Here is a 24,125-nt window from a genome sequence, read left to right as displayed (position 1 = left end):
TCTGCACAATGACACGGAACTGTAAAGATGTCTGAAGCTAATAAACTTACTCTGCTAAGTAAGAGCTGCATTGTGAGCTGTGTTTCTGAGCACAAACAGAATTCCCAAGGAAAAGTTCTGGCCCCAACAGAGTTTGCCCCGTTTAGGTGCTCTGGTCTACTTGACACTATGCCCTCTTTGACATACAGTGCAACCCAGTACGTCCTTCCCTGTCATTCCTGTAGAGTATACACTCAGAGATGTCCGCATCTCCCTGGTTCTCTCTGTGCCTTTAGGTTTCTGTAATGCCCACTATGTTCAGGTTCAGTTTTGAAACCAAGCACTCCAAGGCCATAGCTAGATGGGGTGATCCCCGGGATTGTCCCTATGTGTCCACATGATGCACAAGGGATCCCGGGAGAAGGGAGGGATGATCCCTCCCTTTCCCTGGGATCTCGCCTTCCCTTTGAGCCCACTTTTTTCATGGTCTTGGGCTGATTCTGAGACTGCGGAACATGTGGGTTGGCATCACGGTTTGTCCCAGTTCCTCGCAAGGAGCCGGGATCCGCACCCATCGGGGGTGGGGGGGGGAAGCAGGGGAAAAAATGTAAAATAAAAAACACTGACCTTTTGCGCCCGAACATTTGTGCGCTCCTCTCCTTTAACAAAAAACAAAACAAAATGGCGGGTGCAATGTTCTCTCTCTCCGAGGTCATCGCATGGCGTGTGTAGGGGGAGATCTCGCGAGATCCTCACCCCACCCCCCATCACACTAGACCAAGTAGGTCTAGCTGAGGCCCAATTCTCCCATTTTGGCTTGGAGGCTTCTAGCCTTTGCATAGAAACCTTATACATGGTGTCCCTCCCCAGATGTCTCTGGAGTGTCCCTTTTTCATTGTTGCACTTTAACCTCTTTGATTGGCTATCATGTTCTGTCCTGTACTCATGGGCTATTTGCTCCCCTTCTGCACTGGGACAATCAAAAGCATTTCATATTCATCTCCTTCAGATGATTTAACCCAAACCGGATGTTTCCCAGCTGAGCGCCTGTTGGCTTTCCCCCAGGATTTAGTTTAAAAGCAGCTCTGCCGCCTTTTTATGTTTAGCTTGGACATGATTTCAGTACATATAAATTTGTTTTGTGGGAAATGATCCTTGTGGTAGTTAAGAATGTGTGTTTTAACTCTTTCAGTGTGTACAGTGGTTCAACTAGGTCTGGATCTTGGGGCTAACATCCAGGGCTCCATAGCCTGGGGAGGGGGCAAATTACCCCCTCCATCAGCTGATGGGGCAACAGTAAACAGGCCTAGTGTCAGCACCTGGGCCATCATGGGCATGCATGTCAGAGCCCATGAGAGCTGGTGATGCTTGCCACAGCATTCTTTCTTATTTCTAAAATCATGTTAGGGGGTGCCCAACCATGCATATACATGGTTAAAAAAGAAATGCCCTTTTAAAACTTCTCAAATATATTACCTTTTCTACAAGAAAATGGCGATTATTTCCAAGTAAAGGTGTTCAGTGTTAAGACAGCAGAACAAAACTCCATTTTATTCCAGAAATCATGATGGTTCCAGGACTTAAGTGACTTTAAAAGGAAAAACTGTTAAGATTTTTTTCTGTTAAGAGTTTTATTAGGACTGGCCAACAAGTTTTTTGCTTTTGTTTGTTTTTGCTCTAATTTATCAAGAATGTCGAAGTAGTTGTAAAGCAGAGGGTGGCGGGTCATTTGTGATTCACAACAGAAATAATATGGCCGTCCAAAGGAACCCCTCATAAACCGTTAAATCCACGGTCTCCTGTGTGTATGATTGTAATCCGTATTTGCAATTGTTTCTATAGAATTAGGAGTGTTCGTTAATTCGAAAAAAAGTCCTACAACTCCCAGCATTCCCTTTGCTCACTGGGGAATGCTGGGAGTTGTAGGACTTTTTTCTGTCTAAACACGCATAGAATTTCACCTTTAAGTAATCTTCTGCAATAAAAAGGACTGGTGTGATGTTGGGCGCTCCGTGGGGTCTTTTCAAGTAGGTTAAGAAGCGGGGCGTAATATTTTTTCCGAAGAACAAACGGATCCGAAAAGGTTTGTGTCATATACTGGCGTGTATTCTTTACAAATGTATTTTATTTATGAGAACCTGTGATTTCTCCCTTCCGAACATTCTAGTTTATTCTATTTGGATGTGTTTTCTTTTGGTAAGACAGTGTGATTAAATAAGATATCTTAAACGTAAACATGTTGCATCAAGAAGCAGTTAATATGGCAATACTAAGTCCTGGGATGGGGCAGAAAAGCGGAGTTCTGAAATATATCTTAAGACATCCAGTATGAATGCATAGTATTTCTTTGCCAGTATTCAACATTAACTAGATGCTCGTAGTGGATCTAGGCATTTTTACTCTTATTTTCGCGTGTGTTGGGCAAGGACTCTTAATTTGAAATTTGCCCATGAATCACCATCTGGGTTTAGATAGGGGGAGGAGAGTCCGATCGCTACAGCACAAACAAGTCTTTACTGTCGGCTATTCCGCCGCTTGGATTTGTCCACGTTCTTCAGGAAAAAATACTTTTCAAGATTTCCAGATTGTTCTCTCAGCTGAGACCATTTATTTATTGTAGGTAAGTATAGAATATTTAATTTGTCTTCAAAATTTGGGAACATGACTCCAAGAATAGAATTTGACATTGATTAGGTCAGTGTTTCAATTGTTGGAAGTGTTCCATGCATATAATTCTTGAGGCCTGGAGCAGAAAGCTAAAAAAACACCCAAAACTTGTGAGATTTCTGCTTTTGTAAATGCAGATGAATTACGATGTGTAAAATGTATCTATGTAAAGTCCCAAAATTGGCATTTTTAAAAACGGAAATTCAGTGTGCATAGTTATAAAGGGAGGCCCTGGGAAGACAGAATCGTTGCTTTGGCATATTAAAAGAAATAATTTTTAAAAGTCTACATTATTTTGTGTTGGACGGAAGTCACCTTTCTATGTTTTGTGTAGGCCTTTAAGTAACTCTTTGAAGGAGCAGCACAAAACAGGAAGATTTATTGTGTACAGGCTCTTGTAATCCTTTGTTAAAAGGTTATGAAATGCTTTTTAGTAGATCTGTCTATTAACAACCCAAATAATGGCTTATAGAATTTCTCACAGTCCCGAGGCAATAATCCTAGCATTGTTTATCCCAGAACGATTGTATCCCAAATTTAAGAAATAATAATTTTTAAAAGGATGTCAGTGACACAGTTCTATTGTGTGATTGTTTTGGACTGCACCTTTGTTTTTTATTTCTTTTATATAAATACAAAGAATTCCAATGTTATTTACATAATCTTGATTCCAATACTAGTTAATAAGAAACTCAGGTGCAGCTCTGTCTGCCCGTTTCTCCAATAGATGTCTGTCAATTTGTCCTTGTTTGTATTGTCCAACCACAGAAGCTTTTTCCAATATCGAGAAAATGTATTCTTGACTGCAGCACTGAGATTTCTAATGAATTAGTTGCTACTGCTAGGAAAGCCCCTCCCCACTATTTATTTTAAAGCACATATACCCTCCGTTTCTGTCACTTGGACAGAATTAAGGTAGCTAACAAACATGCACACTCAGCCAAAAAATAAGATAAAATAAAAACATTAAAATACCATGTTATCAAAAAGCCGTAGTACCAAAAAGCCACATAAACTCTAAAACAACTAGAAGAGATAGCAAAATTTGCAGCGTCAGGAATCATTCAGTGTACCGTACCCCCAGATGTTTTTTGGAACAGCATCTTCATGATACAATGAAACCCAAGGTGTGACAGTGCTGAACGTGATCCCCAGGGAAGGGAATTCTCGAGGGAGTAATCCCTGAAAAGGCCCTTTCTTGCATGGGCACCTACCTTACCTCAGGAGTCATGGCGACCTAGAGCAGGGTATCAGACAAACAAGTAGGTACATACTGTAGGATGTGGTCCTTAAGATGTCCTGTGTGTTTTTCAATGAAAAAACTTTTTTGTTTGTCTTTTGACTTCCTCTTTTAATCTCCTCCCCCTAAATCAGGCATTAGCTTACTAGATTTGCCCCCACCCCTTCATTGAAGAAAATAATAATAATAATAATAATAATAATAATAATAATAATAATAAATTTATTTCTTACCCACCTCTCCCTTTGGATGTAGGATTGGGGAGACTCGGGTTCAAGTTCCCACTCATGAAGTTCACTGGGTGACCTTGGACCAGTCATTACCACTCACCCTAACCATATCTCTCTGGGTTGTTGTGAGAATAAAAATGGAGGTAGGGGACCATGTACACTTGGAGAAAAGATGGAAATGAATGCAGTCAATAAAGTAGTTTTAATTGCTTTTGCCTTGTTCCTCTCTTGGAATCTGTCAGCTCTAGGGTGGGTTTCTTTCCTTTAACTGTACATCCAAATGGTTTATTATTCGCACCTGTGTCAGGAAGAATATATTTTCGGCTAAAATACGAGTAGTATTTAATAATCTCCTTGTTTGTTGATATATCGTTGAAGAATTTTGTATTACTTATTAACTGAATTGGTGTTTTCCTAAATATTGAACTGAATGTTTATTTACAATCATAATGTAGCATTTTTACTGCTGGATAATTTACATATTGTTTGCCTTTTGACATTATTGTTTGTATGAAGTTGGTAGCCTCTTTGGGCTTCCTTTTTAGAGGGATAAGTGGGGTCCAAATAAAATGGCCATGACGACAACAATTCTAGTCTGAAGTGACAATTAGCTTCAAAGAGACTTATATGTAACTGCTATTTGCAAGCATTTCTGTCAGATATTCTACAATATTTGGCTTGCTTGACACAGGCTTACCTTTTAGGAGAGCATTGAGTGGTCAGTCACACACAGTTCTCAAGTCACTTGAGAATATCTTTAAAATTCCAGCTTTTGGATTGGATCCAGGTAGGGCATTCTATTCACAGAAGGCACCTGGATCCAGCAGAGTCTTCCCACTGAGGAGGCACCTTGGACTGCTTCTTTAGTTCTGACAGGTTCTCACTGAAACCTGAAGCTGATTCACTGCCGGACATCAGAGCCACCAGCCACCAATACTCTTAGGGGACTTTCAGGAATGGCCAGGGAGCTGCCATGGGAAGGGAGAGGAAACTGAGCAGAGGTAGCTTGTCCTCTGGATAGGTTTGTGGGGGGGGGGGGAGCTGCAATGGGGAGAGGGCAGTGGGAAAGCCCCACTGCACAAGCAGCTCACACAACCTCAGGAATCTAGATCCAAGCCCATATAGACTACATATAGTAAATCCTGGAAGAATTTTTTTTTAGTTAAATAACATGAATAACATGAGTAATCTTCATACTTGGGAGGAAAAAAGAATCATAGAATAGCAGAGTTGGAAGGGGCCTACAAGGCCATCGAGTCCAACCCCCTACTCAATGCAGGAATCCACCCTAAAGTATCCCTGACAGATGATTGTCCAGCTGCCTCTTGAATGCCTCTAGTGTGGGAGGGCTTATAAAAACATGAGAAAGCTTATAATAACATGAGAAAACCATAATCATCATCACTGAAGCAAATACAGCCCTTTAGGTTTCATGGGAACTTAGTTATTACAACGCATCCTGAGAAAAACACCTGAAGAAGCCAAGGAAGATCTTGTTTCTTGTAAACACACTGCTGTACCTTGGGTGTGTGTACACACAGTAAGTGACCCACTTGATCTCTCTCTCTGTCCCACAATCCCTTTCCCAAAAGACACCATTTATTATGGCCAGCTGGCACATGCATATGAAAGTGGCCATGTGTCCTGCTTTACAGAGGACAGACCTCTGCTTGAAGGCCTGTCAGAAGACAGTCCTCTCTTTGACGGCATCCTTTGTTAGAAGGGCTGTCCAGTCCAAATCCAGTTTAAAATTAAAAACTGTAAGAAGAGAGAGCAGCAGAGGTCTCAGAATTATTCTTGAACAGTTAGTGTCTGGGCAGCAGATTGATTGAGCAGGCACACAGGTCACCTGGTTACAATCTTCCCCACTATGTTGAGAGTATTGTATTTCTATTTAAATTCTAGGGTTAAATCCCATGTAAGTCCTACTTAGAGTAGACCTATTGAAATGAATGGGACTTCAGGCCATGACTAATTTAAATCTCATTTCATTATGATAGGCTTACATGGGATTTTACCCATAGTTATTATTTCTACATTTGCATTTAAACATATACATTTATATTGCACACACACATTTTATGCAAATCTGTGTCCTCTTTTTTTGTTTGTTTGCCATGTTTAAATGGCCACCTGGATGGACACACACACATGCTACAGATTGCTAAAGCAGCAGTGCTCATTGGCCAAGAATAGCTCAGCTTGCGTGGTTGGGTTAAGCCTGCCCTGGTTATGGTGCTGCTGATGTAAAGTAGGGATAAAAGAAGTGAGGGTAGGCGTGGGCCGTGTAGGAATCAAGGGACAGATCACTAGAAGAAAAGTCATTGCAGGCCACATGCTGTTTCTGGGCCATACTGCAAATAACAACTGTGTTGAAAGAAAAATTGGTGAAATTCACATGGTAGCCTCATATCCTTTTCTCTGTATTAATCTTTGAACTAAAACAGACATTATTCTAAATGTGTGTCTAGCAGCTCTATCTCTTTTTCCTTTTATTTTTACTCTAGGGTAGGTACAGCCCCCTCTGATCCAGATCAGGACCCTAATGTGGGAGGGAAGGCCCCCCCATACCTACTCTAGAGTGAAAATGAAAAGAGGACATAGCTGCTAGACACAAATTTAAAGTAATGTCTGTTTTGTCCCTGTGTTTTAGGCCACAGTTTAAAGATTCTATGTGAAGAAACTGGATTTATTTTAAAATGAGAATATACCAACAATCCTCGCACATATTAAGTCTAGCATTTATCAAACTATTACAGAAAAGCATTTCATCAGATTTACAGAGCGACCTTGAATATTTTTCCCTGTAATCTCGCGGTTCACTTGGATACTAATACAATAAGATACAAGGTTAGGAAAAACGCAGGCAGGAATACATTAGCAATGTGATCATGGTTTCCCCCCATATTACAGTTGGACAGAGGAGCGTTGTTGCTAGATTCTCATGAATCTGAAAACATTATGAGAGAACAATGAATCCACCTCAGAGAAAGATACATTAAGTTTGTTTGGCAGCAACAAAGTTGGTGTCTTGCAGTTTAATTTATGCGTTCTGCGCTGCTAATTCCTGACAAAGGAGTGACCCATAGAAGTACTGATGTGCCGCTCAGGGCTGCTTCACACATGATATTTTCTCTGTGTAGGTGTACATTGGTGTGTGTGTTTGTGGGGAGGGGGAAGTCCATGTAAACATAATCCAGATGTTTAGTTTGATGGGAATAAATCATTGATAACCTGCTGCCAGTGGCCGCTTCTCAATTCGTATATATCTGCCAGAATAGACACTTGCACAGTCTTAATGCATGGCAGTGTACACTGATTTTATTTTGTCCAGTGTATATCAATGTAAGAAAAACATGTGTGAGGTTCACCTTCATTGTACCTCCTCCAGGTTTTGGTGAAGCGGGTGGGTATAGCCTGCTATAGTGGTTGAACTAGGGTGTGGAAACCTGAGTGCAAATCCCCACTCAATCATTGGGTGACCTTGGGTCAATCACAGCATAACCTACCTCACTGAGCACAAAATGGGCTGGAAGGAGGAAGAACCATGAAAGTTCTCCAGTGTTTTTTGTTGGGTTTTTTTTTGTTTTTGTGAAGAAGGGCAGGAAATAAATCAAGAGGTGCAAAAGGCAGGTGGCTTAAAAGTTTTTTTAAAATTTAAGAATAATATTTGGCATTTATTTAACTATTTTTGAGGGATTTAAGAGCTTTACATATACCAATCCTATGCCCATTTACTCCCAAGTAAGTGTAAGTACCAACCGAGGCAATCTGGTGTCCTCCAGAGTTTTGGACTACAGCTACCATCAGCCCCAGACGGCATGGCAAATAGGCAGTAATTATGGGAATTCTAGCCATACACACATGGGAGTTTGCCTGCAGCAATGTAACATAGATAAGTGTCATTATCTCCATATTGCAAACGGGTTGAGCCTGAGAGACTGTGGCATGCCCAAAGTGAGATTTTGAATGGGGACATATAAGTTTATCCACTAACTCCTAGCTGCAAAATTATACTAGTTCTCTGAAGGATGTTCCTTGCAGGGTGGTAGTGGTTGTTTTTTCTGAGTAAAAAAAGCCAAGAGTCTTGCTAGTTCCACAATCTTAGCCTATTCTAACCTTTTCAAATATTTGATAGGGCAGCTTAAAGAAAGAAAATCCATGACTTGCAATTAGCAAAAGTACACACATTTGGATGACACATTATTAAGTGTTTAGGAATGCATTTTGTTAGGGGTCCAAAGGCCCTTCAATGTAATACATGTAATTGGATTCTGATGTGGATCACGCCTTAAGAGCACATTAGGTTGAGAGGTTTCTGCTGGATGTAACCCCCATCCTATCTCTTACTAACAGGACCTTTCTCCAGATGGGCAGTCATTTTGAATTGCGGACTTCCCAAATGAGTATTAATCGTGCCTCTGGAATGGAAAGGTTGAACAATCTAGAATCTCCTCAGTTGAGTGAAAACGTAACTGCTGTAATCCGTGATCTGGGTGAAAGCAATGTGAAACAGGGTGGCCAAACTGTTAACATTCCTCCACTATGCAGAAATCATGGTAAGTTCAAAAAGGGTGTTTATTTTAGAATGTGTAACATGCGCCCCAATCCTGTGCATTTGTTTTTGAGTCAAGCTACGTCTTGGCATGAAATGGTGAGGCGTGTTTCTGAGCTCCATCACACCAGCAATTTATCGCACACTCATCATGCTTAGTATGCAGATTTTCAGCCCAGTACTCATATGACATTGTCCACGTCCTGCACTCATTTTGCCTCTTACCCTCCATGTTTGGTTTCTTTTTGGAGCAGGGAAGTCTGGATTATTTTCCCTCCCTGCAAAATAAATGCGCTCCTCCTGCCCTGTATTGCTGTCGTTAAATTCTATCCCACCATCCCATTCTTTGTTGGGGACTTGTGTGTCTAAGGGTGGTCTCGCTAACAAAAGAGGACAGAGCGGTTCTCCACTCAGCTGTGAAAGGGGAGGGAGAGAGGTCCCATTTAACTCTAGGCATTTTCACCTTAAAAGAAATGTGGAAAATGCTCCCTCCTTGTCTGCAGCTCCCTCATTTTAAAAATAAAGAGATAAAAATAAAAAATAAAGAGCTCTTAAGGAGGGCTTTAGCCACCCCAAGTTTGAATCAGATTGGGTCATCCCTTGATTTGAAGGAATTTTTAAAATGGAAATTTAAAAAACGCTCACATCTGTGTAAGTTTTAAAGATCAAAATTGGCACAGTGATAGCACTTGAGGGCTTTCAGCATGCCAAGTTTGAATCATATTGGTTCATCCCTTGATTTTGTATGTTTTTTAAAATCCCCCCTAACCCATTTGCCTAGTAGTCCACAAGTGTGAAGGATCGAGCTTCCATTCCTTTGATCATGCGAAGCTGTGCATCTTCAAATTCATAAACTACAGATCTGCTGCTTCCCTTACTCAAGAGTAAATCCCATTGCTTTCAACTGCATTTACATCCAAGTCATACTAAAATCCGATGCATGCTTCTCTTTGAGTAAACCCCATTGAACAGAGAGAGACTTACTTCTGAGTAAACAGAAGTAAGACCTCAGAAGTAAGCATAGGGTTGCAGAGCACATCTTTCCAGTTTGCTGTTTTAGATTTTTTAAAAAACAATCTGAGTGACCACACTATTAAAAGTCAAAATTCTATACGTGCCAGAATCCTGGTTTCTCATTCCATGTGAATATGGTTGTGGCGTTAAAAGCGTTTTGGTTTTGCAGGATTTTAATTTTTTTTAAATAGCATCCATGGGGGTACCCAACCATGATCAGGAGTACTGTATGGCACACAGGGAGGTTTAAGAATTGTTGTTCCAGATATTATTGGAACATTGTCAAAAATGTTTTTATTGAAAAGTCAATTGATTGCTTCATGGATTGCTATAACTGTTTGTGTGTGAATCACAGCATGGATCCTGACACACACACCCCATACACACACACACACACACGGCTGCTATTTAAAGTTAAAACCAGAATCACACAACACTTAACAACTGGTGGCACAAGCTGTAGCTAGGCCTAAAGCCACAGAGCTCTTTGGCGCCTTCTCACTTGATAGGCAACTTGTTGCCCTTACAAGGAATGACTGGTGCTGATTTGCACTGACCTGGTAGTTCCTGAGACCCCGGAGGCTCCTGGAAACTCCCAGGTACAAGAGTCCCGGAAGAGATTCCGTTCCATCTTCATCAGAGCTATGAGACTACCTTGGTCTAATGGTAGGATGTGGCTGCCACACTAGAAGAAGCTAATGATGGGACTTAGTTTCAGTTTAGCTCTCCTACTTGATCCTGGACTCTGTCACCTTATCCCATGAGTTCATTTTGCTTTATTTTTTATTTAATATATTTCTAGGCTGCCTTTCAGGCCAGGAGCCCCTCCCAAAGAGGTTTACAACAACAAAATCCCATATCGTAAATTTCTGCTTGTGCAGAAACATAAAGGAAGTTAAAGCTTTTGTGCAGAGCTGCAGATACTGTGGCCCTTCAGATGATCTTGGACTTCAGTTCCCATCAGACCAGATAGCCTGGCCAGTGGCAAGGGATAATGGGAATAGTAGTTCATCAGTGTCTGGAGAGTTGTCCATTCCCCGGCCCTCGGCATGTGATTTTTCCAGAACTGTGATGGCAATTTGGGATGTTAAAGTAAATGTGACTCATGCCAGCAGTGTGCAAACATGAACATGATCTGATTGTGCATATACATGGCTAATTCATCTGTCATCAACTGATGCGTGTACAGTTTTGCCAGGGTGTTTTGAACAATCCTCTGTGATAATATTCTAAGTCAGAAGTGTCTCTTCTCTTGGCATTATTTATATTTATTTATTTATTTATTTATTCATTCATTCATTACATTTCTATGCCGCCCAACAGCCGAAGCTCTCTGGGCGTTTTATACTGCTATCTATTTGATGAGTCATTTAAAATTATATGCAAGGGTTGTTGTTGTTTTTAATCTAATGGATCATGCCAGTTACTCAGTCGCTGCTTGTGTCTGCTGTGTTTAGACACAGAGCTTAAATGTGGCTTCTCACCTTGCAAGTCCTCATTATTCAAATGCTCCTGAAGATTCCTAAAGTGTTTATTTTCAAGCAGGGGGGAAAAGAAATCCAGACTACCATCCTGCCTCAGAACAGTTTGGAAACAGTTGTAATTGCTTGAACAGCAGTGTACAAGTCCAAGCACCAGAGAAAGTGACTCTTGTTGTAGATGGCACTAGATTTGTGGTAAATCCCCAGATTTTCACCGCTCATCCTGATACAATGTTGGGAAGGTAAGTGGCTTTATTACCTTCTAAAAACTGTAGACTACTTCACAAATGGAAATAGAGGGTTGGATCCAGATTGGCGCATTTTGTGAACAGAAAGGAGAAGGAACCAGTGGAGATGGGGGAAGCAGACAACCCCCTGCATCCGCTCTCCTGCTGCTCCGGAGGGTCCCCCAGCCCTCCAGAGTGGCTTTTCATGTGGCCCAGGGGGCTGCAGGAAGACTCAGGGAGATTATCTCCCTACCCCATTTATCCAGCACAAGCAGAACACCACTAAGTGCTACTCTGGATCTAATCCTGATTCTCATTTTGGAAGATGTTTAGATTTTAAAACACCCATCACAACTGCTTTGTGCATAACGGCCAAGTACTTAGAAGACCCACTGGAATTTGGATGTATTTCAACATGACAGGATCTTCATAACTTACTTGGAAATTCATCCCATTGAGGTCAATGGGATTTAACTCCAGGTAAATGCGTTTAGGGTGATAGAGCACAATGCAAATCAGGATGAAAGCATTAATGGCCTATTCCACAGATTGTGTAGTGAACGCTACTGGTCTAGATGGGAGTAATTTTAGCGTCCAAACTGGATATAACGTGATTCAAAAGCATGCTTAGAATAGCCAAATCATTTTATTTACAAAAGAGCCATTAATTTGCTGTGGTTGGTGGTTGGGGGTTAACCTTTTCCCTAGTGCTGTTTTCGTGTTGATATTCTTCCCCTGGAAGCTACTGCTTGCCTCAATTAACATTGTTTTTCAATGGGGCAAATAACAGCTTTACAAGGCAATTTTCAGCAGGAGAAGTTACTGGCCATCCTCTACGCTGAGGTCCTAGCGGGTGTCTATAAGCCCTATTTATCCTGTCATGGCTGCGGAGTGGCGCTGTGTTGTTTATTTGCTTGCTTGCTTTCATTCATTTCATTTCATTTCTATACTGCCCAATAGTAGAAGCTCTCTGAGTGGTTCACAAAAGATGATGATGATTATAATATTTATTTCCCGCCTTTTTCCCAATACTGGGACTCAAGGTGGCTTTAGAAATTAAAACATGTACAGTTAAAACAGATAGAGATATAATTTTTTTTTTAAATAAATGTACTACAATATTAAAACATTTAAAATACTTTTTTTTAAAAAAAAAAATCCAATATACAATGCATAAAAGGAGGTCCAGACTAACCCCCCTCAAAGGCCAGTCAGAAAAGAAAAGTTTTCGCCTGACTCTGGAAACACACCAGGGAGGGAGCCAGTCTAGCTTCCCTGGGAAGGGACTTCCAGAGCCCTGGGGCAGCCACCGAGAAAGCCCTCTCCTGCGTTCCCACTAGGGGCATGTCTGCACGAAGGGTTTGCCCCAGGTGGATTTGCAGTAGCAGCAGGTCATCTACATGACGCAGCCGCCATTGCGAAGCCATCCGGGGGCAAACCCTGGAAACTCCGCTGAAAAGAAATTGGGCACTTACCCAGACTTTTTTGGCAGCGGAGGCTGGTCACAGCCCATGACGCCTCTGATTGGTTGCCGTGGGCTGGACAGGGAAGGGGGCGGACCTCCAGGAACTCAGGAGAGCCCTGTGCCCCATGGTAAATAATAATAATAATAAAAAGGGGGGAGGAGAAGAACAGGGCCTGTTCCTCCCCCCCTTTTTTTTTACATTTTATTATCTGTATCTGTGCAGCTGCACAGTTACAGATAATAAAAAATGGGGCGGGGAGGAACAGGCAGCCATAGGGAGGTCAGAGGGAGGTGAGGTGGTTTGGGCACCCAACGTCCCTCTCCTCTCCCTGCCTCGTTCTTGTCCCATCCCTCCCGATGCTCAGTGCCATGGGGAAAGTTCGCACTTTCGTTCCTTCTCGTGCAGATGCCAGGAAGGAACGCAAGTACAGGAGCCAGATGCCTCGCGGCGCCGAAGTGCCAACGTCATCACAGGGGCCAAGTGTGCCTGTGATGGTGATGGAGCTGAGAGAAGGGCCTCCCTGAAGATCTCAAAGGACAGACGGGCTTGTAAGGGAGAATATAGTCTTTCAGATAACCTGAAAGTTAAAACCATAAGCATAGCATAAAATATAATACGAAAGCTTAAAACCACAGTCTAAAACCACAATACAAAAGTACAACCAGAATAAAACCAAGCAGCAATGCAGAGTTTTAAAATAGCAGAGTTATTTATATAATGCAGCCACCAACTCACAGCCATGACGGGTTTCCCCCCCAAAACCAGGCTTTTTAAAAGTGTTGATTTATGGCAACTTTTTCCTTTGCTCCGAGGACACCACATTGTTTTTTTGTGTGTCACTGGTGGCCTTGGGAGGATCCGTAAGCATTTCCTCATTAGGGCACGGGGCAAAGGGTGGGTTTAACAAGCCAAATTGTTGCCGGCACTGTGGCTTATAGCGCACGCTCCCACCTGCCGTCTGATGTCATTGCTTCCACCTCACAGCAGCGAAGCGGTGGAGTTTATGAGGAAAGGAGACGCCAACGTGGCGTTATATAGACACCTGCCTGATCTGCTTTGAGAGAAGCCATAGCTAAAGACAGGCATGTAAGTGGAGGAGGGGAGAGTCAAGGCCAGAGTGTGTGGGCACACAACTCATTCTTGGCCCGAGAAACCATGTTCTTTGGGCCCGCGATTAAGAAGTCTGAACAGGGCCTTTTCTAGCGGCGTTAAATGGCACCCATCTCTTGACCAAAGGACCTCAGTGCCACTGCATTCTCAAATAATGCTTTCTTTCTTTAGAAAGGATTATGCTTTCTTTCTTTAGATAAGTCTTGGTGGGGGTCTGTTTATTTCAACACATCAGCTGTTATTGAAATACAGGCAACTAAATACATTTATGTGTGCTTTGATACCTTTCAGAATGTTTGGACCAGGACGAGAATATAACTTTACTCGGCCAAACGAGAAGGGTGAATATGAAATTGCAGAAGGCATCAGCTCAACTGTCTTCCGGACTGTGCTGGTGAGGAAGCCCACAAAGTTGTTGTTTGAAAAGTTCCTGTTCTTGCTTTCGAGTTCAAAGGAACACTTGAGTTTCTCAAGCAGCATTTTCCATTCTATTTATAGATTTGGGGTCTCCCCCGCCCCGTTTCCTCCCCATTTCCAACTTCTTAGATGGCACATCCCGCTTACATCATGCCTTATTGCATGAATGACCTTTTCTGTTTTCTCCCATAATGTTTCTCATTCATGGGACATGGGAGAACATGATGCTAACTAAAAATGCGGAGCTTTTAAAGTAAAATAGAATGAATCGAGGGCCTGTGAACCTTGTAACAGTGCTCATGCTGAGCAAAGACCTAATCAGTTGCCCCAGCCTTCATCAACCTGGTGCCCTCTAGATGGGTGTTGGCTGGAAATAATGGGAATTGTAGTCCAATAGATTGCCACGTTGGGAAAGGCTGAATTCCTGGATGAGAGACTGTGTGGGAGCCCTGAATGGGCCGCTTTGAACATTTTGAAGGAACAACAGGATACCACTGATATAAGCAAGTACAATAACAGTAGTCATGCTTTACCATTTGTACTTTCAGGATTATTACAAAACTGGAATCGTTAACTGCCCTGATGGGATTTCTATTCCTGATCTCAGAGACACATGCGACTATCTTTGTATCAACTTTGACTTCAACACAATCAAGTGTCAGGATTTAAGTAAGTGCAACAAGACATAGAAGAGAGACATGTCAGCGCTGTATCTATCAGGGCCGTTCTGCTGCAGATCCTGTCGTCAGGATGACCTTTGAGGCTTACGGGGCTAGGTCTGTAACTTCCAATTGTATGTGAAGGGCTCATGTGTGACGTCTTTCCTGCTAGGTGCATTGTTGCATGAACTGTCTAATGATGGGGCTCACAAGCAGTTTGATTGCTATCTGGAAGAGCTCATCCTGCCTATAATGGTGGGCAGTGCCCAGAAAGGAGAACGCGAGTGTCACATTGTGGTATTAACTGATGAAGACATTGTGGACTGGGATGAAGACTATCCACCACCGATGGGAGAGGAATACTCACAAAGTAAGTGATCTGCACTTAAAACAAAATCATGGTAGACAAAAGTTTTTAAAACCAGTATAAGCTACATGTTATACGCAGTGCATTTATATAACATTCGTTGCTTCTTGTCCCACATTTTCAAAATGTGTCGTTTTATTCCAGTATCTTATAAACAGCTATGCATTTCCCAAGGAATCTTTGCTTTTATAAAGAAAGCATTCATTTTTGCTTTGTGCAAAGGCTGATTCCCAAGAATCATTTTGTTCCAGTGATCCTGTTCCAGACAAGACAGAAGTGCCCCTGGTCAGTTGTAAGGCAGATGTATAACTGGATATAAGCTTGTATGCTAAAGGCCTTCCAATACAATAATTTATTCATGCAATCAGTGTCCAGTATTTGCTCATGTGTTGCTTGAGATCTAGACCTCTTCCCTCATTGCAGGGATAGCATCTCTCTGAACAGCAATCTTTTGTCATGAGGAAAATGCAGTTCTTCCTGACGCAAGTTCACGCATTGCTATTGTGAGTGCTTTGTGGAATGTGGCTGTGCAAGTGTCACCAATACGTGTACAGGTGAAGCCACGAGTGACAAATAATGCAACTCTGTTCCCCGCTGCCTGTATCATTCACTGTTCCCTATAGAGGGACCTTGGGCTGGCCTAGACCCACAATCCAAAATATACTTAAGCAAGCTCTCACCCATTTATTTCAGTGGGATTGGGTCAAGTTTGTTCATGGCACCCTTCTCCAACCTGGTGCTCTCCAAACATGTCAGACTACAAGTCCCATAATTCCCAGCCAGCATGGGGATTTTATCACTCATAATTTCACAGAGCACAATGCACAAGACTCTTTTGCACATCTAAGTAATACAATATTTTGATTTATTTATTTATTTATTTATTTATTTATTTTATTACAGTTCTATACCGCCCAATAGCCGAAGCTCTCTGGGCGGCTCACAAAAACAAACCTTCCCTGATTGACAACCAGCCACGGTTTTATTGGCATAATGTGATTTTAAATATTTTTATTATGAATTTTTATTTTTTCTTTCTTTTTATTGTTCACCACTTGAGAATCTTGTTAGGTATAGAGCAGTCTTAAAATGTAAAATACATGGGGCCACAAGCTGACTGTCTATTTTACTCATAATTAATTATAAAATGCAACACCTTCCATGCACTATTGTTTTTTTTACAATGTACACATTTACCTCCTTTGAATTAGATGATGATGATGATAATAATAATAGTAATAATATAATATTTCTTACCCGCCTCTCCATCCTGATCAAGGTGGGGAACAGTAAGTGTAAAATACATAAAATACTGATTAAAAACCTAGTATATATTGTTAAAATTTCCTAAAAAACATCCTAAAAGCATACTAAAAGCATCCTAAAATTCCACTGGATAGGCCTGCTGGAAGAGATCAGTCTTTATAGCTTTCTTAAAAACTTAAAAGACTCTTAAGATAACTTTTATTGCCCATTCTCTCACTTTTTGTAGGATCTTTCAGCACTGTTTTATGTCTGCTTTTGACTGAATAATTTTGAATCGTTCCTAATTGCCCATTAGTTTCAAGCACTCGTTTTTTTAAAAAAGGTGACTAGATGGTTATACTAGCTACTGCTACTGTTAATATTTTCAGAAGATGCAGATTATTAATTATGGCTTCTTTATCCCACTCCCAAGTTCTCTATAGTTCGAAGCTCTACAGATTCTTCAAATACATTGAGAATCGGGATGTTGCAAAAACTGTTTTGAAAGAACGTGGCTTGAAAAATATTCGAATTGGCATTGAAGGTGAGTATAGTATTTCCTAAATAATAGTGTTTAAAAAGAAATCAGCAGCACTTTCCTTTCTAGAAGCTCCCCTTTACTGGTTTTGCTGCAACTTGGCTCTGTCAATCCTGTGTTCCAATGTTGCTGCTCTCTTAAGCCAGAACCTTTGCCCTGCTTCTTGGTGTTACTAAATCACAGCAATCCAATTGATCGGTGATTTTATGCATAGGGAGCACTGAACATTGCCTGTTTCTGAACTCTGGGCTCTGGGGTGAGCTGTGCTCCATTTGGGGGCGCTGATTTGCAGTTAGCTCTGCACCTCTGAGATTAATGGTGGCTGACAGACTTGGCTAGTAGTCTATTTATTTCCACCTCTCCATCCAAATAATGCTCAAGGCAGCTAACAAACTGAAAATGTGACAAAGTTATAATTAAACAATTAAAACTCATCAATTGAAAACACATCCAATAAAACACACACACACACACACACACACACACACACACACACACACACGCACATCCGTAAGAAAGAAAATAACAGCACCCACCAGATTAAAAGTCTAATGTGGCAGCAAATCAGTTTAGGTGCCCCAAATTTGCCTCAATACAAATGTCTCTGCCTGCTAGCAGAAAGATGACAGAGGTGGAGCTAGCCTGACTTCCCTTTGCAGGGAGTTCTAAAGATGGGGAGCAGCCACCAAGAAGGGTCTTCAAATAACATTGTTGCAAGCCATATGTAGCTTAGATACAAACTAGGCGTGACAAGGCAACCCTGTTCACATATAAAGTGTGGGTGGAGCCTATTCTTTATTTGAAAATGAGCACATCGTGGTGGTGCTGAGCAAAATCCCCCCCTCCTCTGCCTTACCTCACTGCACTGCTTTTTCCCTATCCCAGCTCACATCTAGTATCAAAGCTGGGCTGGAGAAAACCGTCTGAAGTAGCAAGAGTGCAGCAAGATAATATGGCAGGTTTGCCCCACCCACCCCCACTCCCATAAGCTCTTTTTCATGCACCCCTGCTTCAAATATAAATGAGGCAAACATGGATAAAACACACAGGCCTGACCTGTCGTGTCTAATTTGACCCTTCCTTTCCAAGCAGAGTTTGATTGGCATGTCTGTCCCTGAGGGCAGCACTCTGCTTCCCCCCTCCCAAAACCTTGCCGGTGATTCTTTGAGCCTGCTCAGATAGCGTAGGAAGGGAACTTATGTACTCTCTACAAGGGTGTCAGTTCTGGCATCTCCTCTCTTCCATGCCACATGGCTTAAAAGTAGTCGTTTGGTCAGTCCCAGAACTATCAGGGCTGGTCCAAGTCCTCTTGCTGCCTGAGGCAAAGGACCACCAGATGGAACCACCACAACCCTGCTCCTTATACAGAAGCCGACTCTGGACTGGTAGCTGAATCTTGGTTCCACACTGGTGATGGGAGACCATTCTCCACTGTATCTGAGGGCAGCAGGCTAGCTTAGTGGGGCACAGGGTAGGCCATGTAATACACAGCTCTGGTTTCCAACACTTTGACCCCTGCCAGCAGCCACTCAGTCTGCCTAATGGTAGGGCCGGCCCTCTATGCATACTTTTCGCTGCAGGGATGGGGTGCGGGAGAGAAAATTAACACTCTGTGTCTCTTCTCCCTTCTTTACCACTAAAAATCAAGTGGTTTTTACGGCTCAGTATGGGTTTTTTTCTTCTTTTGTTTTCACGATGTATTTTCTGTTCTGTTGATATTCATAATTTTAAAAATGGCTCAGTCTCTCTGCTTTTGAAACTTGCTAGCCCTCATTTCAAAAACTGGGAATTGCGAAGAATGTAAACTTCTGTATTGTAAAGATGACTTGTTTGTAAAGTGGGGAGAGCTCATCTATCTCTTCCTTAGAGGATCTTCTGTATCAAGACCCATCAAGCTTTAAACAGCTTGAAATCAGGGTATTTGACGAACAAACTTTTCACTCATGAATCTGCCTGGCTATTAAAATTGGCTTCTGAGGCCTTGCTCTGGGTCCCTCCACCTTCTGAAGTGAGGTGGATGGTGACTGGAGAAAGGACCTTCCCTCTAAGGAATTTCCTCTCTAGAGTGGTTCTTCTCCTATTGTCCTTGTTATTTGCTCATGCTGTTTAGTGGTTTTATGCTGGTATATTTTCTCTGCTGTGATTTGATCTTTTTATTGTGATTTGTTTTATTGTGGCCACTTTGAGTAATTTACCTGAAGAGGAGCTAATAAATAAAATGTGTGTAAGAGTGTCTACAACTTAGATTCTGGAAATCCTCTTAGGGTCAATCCTATGCACATTTAGACAGAAAAAAATCCTCTGAATTCCAGCATGGCTGGCTGGGGAATGCTGAAATTCGTAGGATTTCTTTCTGTCTAAATGTGCATAGGATTCTGCCCTTAATTTATTGAATAAGTAGTAGGGCTGCTCACAGAGGCTGGAGTTGGCTTGAGATGATAACGATGCCAAAATAATCGTGTTTCAGGTTACCCAACCTGTAAAGAGAAAGTGAAGAGGAGACCTGGAGGGCGCTCCGAAGTCATTTATAACTATGTGCAACGCCCATTCATCCAGATGTCTTGGGAAAAGGAAGAAGGGAAGAGCCGCCATGTTGATTTCCAGTGTGTCAGAAGTAAATCTCTAACAAACCTTGTGGTTGGTGAAGATGTAGCAGAAGATCAGGAGGCTGTGCTACACCACCCTCCCCAGGTGGATGAACTTGATAGATTAAATGCACCATTTTCTCAAATGAATCCTAATGATCCTGCAGAGTAGTACTTTGGATAAGTGTCAAGTTCTCTCAAATGGATTTGGCTGATCTGCTGGGTCAGGACTAAATTCCCAGAGCACTCTGTCACCAGTCATCCCACAACTGACTCTCTACATACAGTTGCTTCAAGTAAAGAGGACCCCAGTCATCCACCAAAGAAGATCTGGACTCTGGGGACTGGATTTAAGACTGAGTTATACCTCATCCTGTCAAAAGCAAAACTAAATCTTCCCATTTCTTGCAATGTAAATACATATGCAATTCTATCTCAAAGCTCAGCAGCAATTGCTCAGTTACAAAAATACCCAAGTATTGCATCATGTATGACTCTACTATAGTAGTACAATTGTTATCGGTGAGAACAAAAGATTATGAATTGGATCCAGATTGGTCATTCGGTGAACTGATGGGCTCCTTTTGCTCATGGAGAACTTTGAGATCCAGTGAAGGCTCCCTGCTGAAGCAAAGGTACAGGGAAATTATCTTTATCAATTCCCTTTTCCTTCTCAAGCTTCCTGTGTTGCCTCTCTGGCTGCTCCGGAGGATTCTCCAGCTCTCCAGAACAGCTTTCCAGGAGCCACAGGGAGCTGCAAGGAGAAGGAGGAATCCCAAACATCACCTGGCCTCCACCTCCACCAAGAGTGGAAAGCTAAATGCTACTCTGGATCAACCCTATGGCTGTTTTCAATGAGGGGTGTGTGCATGCACACAGTGACAGTATGTAAGAGTTGTTTTTTAGTTTCCTGCTTAGCAGCTCATATGCTAAATCAGTAAATTGCTTCTTAATCTCAGGGAGCTGATGAAAAGGAAATTAAAATTCTGGTACAGAGGTGCACACATTTCTGAGTTCTAGTTTATACACGGGAAGACATGAGCTCAGCACATTGGGAGCTGCTTCTGCAGAAGTCCACATTAAACGTACAAAGTTGCATCCTAAAGAGATGGTATTATTCAAGAAACTGAATGCCAATCTGCATCCTAAAATGCTGCATTTTCAACTCAGGGCAAAATTACTCTTGTCTTGGCACAAAATGTTAAATTAGTGGATTCCATTACATGTCCTGAAATGTACACTTTGTGATACGCAGATGTGCAAATTAAGAAATATCTCTGTTGACATGTTGCATCTCTAAGTTGCTCTCTCTTCTAAGAGTCCCATAGATTAGTCAGAATGCCTTAAGGCTACAGCAAGTGCTAATTTCTACTGCCAAAAGGGCGATAGTAGCCTAAATTGCACCAGAATTTTCCTATTCCAACAGCATAGCCTTGGCAACCCTCCCATCTGTATTGTTGCACAGCATATGTACAGGTGGGACTGTTTCAGGAGTCTCATGTTGCCAATGGAAGCAGAAGTATTACTGGGTTGCTTCCTTTTGCATGTAAGATAACACTGAACGTTTGAATTGGCTTAGCAAGGGCACATGCTATAGGACTCTGCCTTCCCCTCTCCAGATGTTTTCAACCACACCACTCAGCATTCCTGACCATTGACCATGCTGGTCAAAGCTGATGGGAGTTGAAGTAAAAAATATCTCAAGGGCACAAGTTGGGGAAGGCTGATGTAGGCCATGAGAGAAAAACCACATATTTAAATATATTCTAGTATAGCCTTCACCATCCTGGTTCCCTCCAGATGTTTTTGATTTAATCTCCATCAGCCACAGCCAGCATGTCCATTGGTCAGGAATGCTGGGAGATGTAGGCCAAAACATCAGGAATACACTGGGTTGTGGGAGGCTGCCCTAGTATAACAAATTTATGTGGGGAAAACTTACATATCTTTCATTGTTGTGCTACCTTTCCTTTTGCAGTGAGATTTTTGATGGATGAGCACAGAAAACATGCAGGTAGAGTCCAGTGGGAAATGCAAGAAGAGTGCACTGCATGGCCTTTCTGGGTAATGGAATTGGTTCTAATATAGGTGCAAAGAGGGAGGGGACACTATAGCTTTGAACTACTTATGCTAGCCTATAATATAATAGCAAGCTGCTTTAAAAGCTGATGCAGGATAATTATTTATATTCTCTGAAACAGAGGGAAAATGTTGTTTGATATGCAAATGGAGAATCTTACTATGGAAGAAAGGAAATACAGCCCTAAAACATGTCTTGGATTCCCGCAACTTAGGATTTTAGAACAGGTAACATAGCATTAGTGTGCAGTCATAAGACCCACAATTAATTACAAATGTGCTTTCAATGCATGCAAGCAGCTCTATCTTGCGGACTCAGAAGGGCAAAAAGGACTGGTTGCCATCAGTTTGGGATCACAATGTAGGAATCAAGCCACCTGATTCTACAATATATTGGAGAGGGTTTTGTTTTCAGAAAAAGCAGTTTACTTTCTGGGAAAGAACTGCCCAAAGTCAGTATTATCTTCAATGAGCTCATGGTCTGTCTGTCCATTCAACCTTTGATTAAACTTTCCAGTTTTATTGTTAAGAAAGATTAATGGGCCTTAGTATTAGCACACTGTTGTAGATAAAGTAGACTTACAGTACAATCCTATACATATTTACTCAGAAGTAAGGCCAGCTGTGTTCAATGAGGCTACTCTCAGGAAAGTATGCATAGGATTCCAGCCTTAGAGCTACTGTAAAGTTTCTTTTAATGGAAGAGCCAAATATTTAGTAATATTCAGACCTAGCTGTGATTTTATTTAATCATCCAGTGATCTTTTCACAAAAGTGCCTACAGAAAGGTTTTTCAAAGGCATACAGAGGGACCACTTCTGCTATCAAGCAAGGTGAGGTGGTCTACAGTCCCTTTGTTCTTTTTGAAGGTATCCTGCTACTATGTCTGCTAGGATGCTTTAAGCACCTACCATTTAAATGGTTCATGCAAACAAAAACATGAAATTGCATATGAATGCTTCTAGTACTCAACAATTGAAAGATGAAATCAAATTGGGGTAAGTACAGTATCCTGAGCTAGCAAAGTGTGCCGGTCTCACTTTAGTGGGACTTGCTCTCACACACAAATGAAACATTTACTTAAAAGGCGAATCACCAATACAAAATTAAGTCTGTTTTAAAACTGGTTTGACCCGTTTTTCCTTTGCAGAAACGAGTTATGTGGGGATAATGAGAATTGTTGATAAGATCTCTAACAACCTAGAGAAAGCTATGAATGTTCAAGTATAGCTTAAGGAAGAAAAAATTACACGGTAACAGTGTTTGCCACAACTACATTGGTGTTTCCAAGAGCAACTGCATGTAAGACAAATACGTTACTAAACAGGTTCATGCTGAGAAGTCCCAGGAGACTATATTACATTTGCTGCAGCAGACACTAGTGCATGCACAGCAAACATAATAGGTTAGATCCAGATTTAGTCACACTTTAGATTAAAACCAATCCTCATTATTTTAACTCTTTAGTGTGGATCCAACCCAATAGCCACATAAAATATGAAGCAGCTTTTAAAACAGTATTCTGAGAACCAAGACTTAAATTTGAGTGCTTGAACATGGGGCATCACAATGAATGGAAGAGTACCCATTCCAAATAAAGCCAAGATGACTGGTAGATTGAGGGCACCTTTGCAGGATTACATTCTCCCACCACCCCAATTTAGCTAAGAGCTGAACATGCAGAGATGCAGTACATATGCTTCAAAGGTTATTCACTTATGTTGCTTTCCCAAAGAAATAGAATATGTTTACTTTTTATGTGAAGCAAGAAGATTTTTTTATATACACAGCAAAGTCTACTGGAGTTTGGGTAATGGAACATTTCTGAGAAGGGATTACATCACAGGGTAATATATTACTTCTTTCTCCATTATCTACCATTAAAGAACAAATACAAGTTTCTCATTTTATTTTTAGTCCAGTGTTTACAAGACATAGTCTGTAGTTAGTTTTCTGCAAATGTTTACATGCTGTTGCATATTCTTTATTAAAATGGTTTTTATCTTTTTGTGCTTCTCATCTATTTCCTGTGTCTTTTCTTCTGATGCCTGCTCAGCCACACTAAAGTGGACGAGCATCAAGGAAATGTGCAGAAAATCTAATCTTCTAAAGAACTGTGTACTACATTGAACCCAAGCCATTCCCTCCACCCATGTACACACATTGTAGAAACGAAGAGTATACCCAGTATCCCATTTTGCAGGGTACAGCTGGCGCCCCACTAATTCTGTAATGTGTGAAACAGCCCTGAATATGTTTTACGTTG

General features: G+C 41.6%; 1 protein-coding gene across 5 annotated transcripts in view; it reads left to right on the top strand.

The window, feature by feature from the left end:
* KCTD20 (potassium channel tetramerization domain containing 20) overlaps nucleotides 1–23,865 on the top strand; it is a 28,211-nt gene extending 4,346 nt beyond the window's left edge. The window contains exons 1-8 of one of the 5 annotated variants that reach the window (XM_063141083.1): nucleotides 2,495–2,595; nucleotides 8,473–8,675; nucleotides 11,228–11,408; nucleotides 14,261–14,363; nucleotides 14,935–15,055; nucleotides 15,218–15,415; nucleotides 17,091–17,201; nucleotides 19,663–23,865. In XM_063141083.1, coding sequence (XP_062997153.1) covers nucleotides 8,486–8,675; nucleotides 11,228–11,408; nucleotides 14,261–14,363; nucleotides 14,935–15,055; nucleotides 15,218–15,415; nucleotides 17,091–17,201; nucleotides 19,663–19,952 — 1,194 coding nt within the window. In that variant the 5' untranslated portion in view covers nucleotides 2,495–2,595; nucleotides 8,473–8,485 and the 3' untranslated portion in view covers nucleotides 19,953–23,865. Of the gene's footprint in view, nucleotides 1–2,494; nucleotides 2,600–4,240; nucleotides 4,260–8,472; nucleotides 8,676–11,227; nucleotides 11,409–14,260; nucleotides 14,364–14,934; nucleotides 15,056–15,217; nucleotides 15,416–17,090; nucleotides 17,202–19,662 lie in introns of those variants that run through there. The other 4 variants (XM_063141109.1, XM_063141075.1, XM_063141100.1 and 1 more) reach the window with 4 other exon arrangements.
* Nucleotides 23,866–24,125: the final 260 nt, after the last annotated feature.

This window comes from Elgaria multicarinata, chromosome 1, assembly GCF_023053635.1.
Source record: "Elgaria multicarinata webbii isolate HBS135686 ecotype San Diego chromosome 1, rElgMul1.1.pri, whole genome shotgun sequence".
NCBI lineage: Eukaryota > Metazoa > Chordata > Lepidosauria > Squamata > Anguidae > Elgaria > Elgaria multicarinata.
This window is presented reverse-complemented; position numbering and strand designations above follow the sequence as displayed.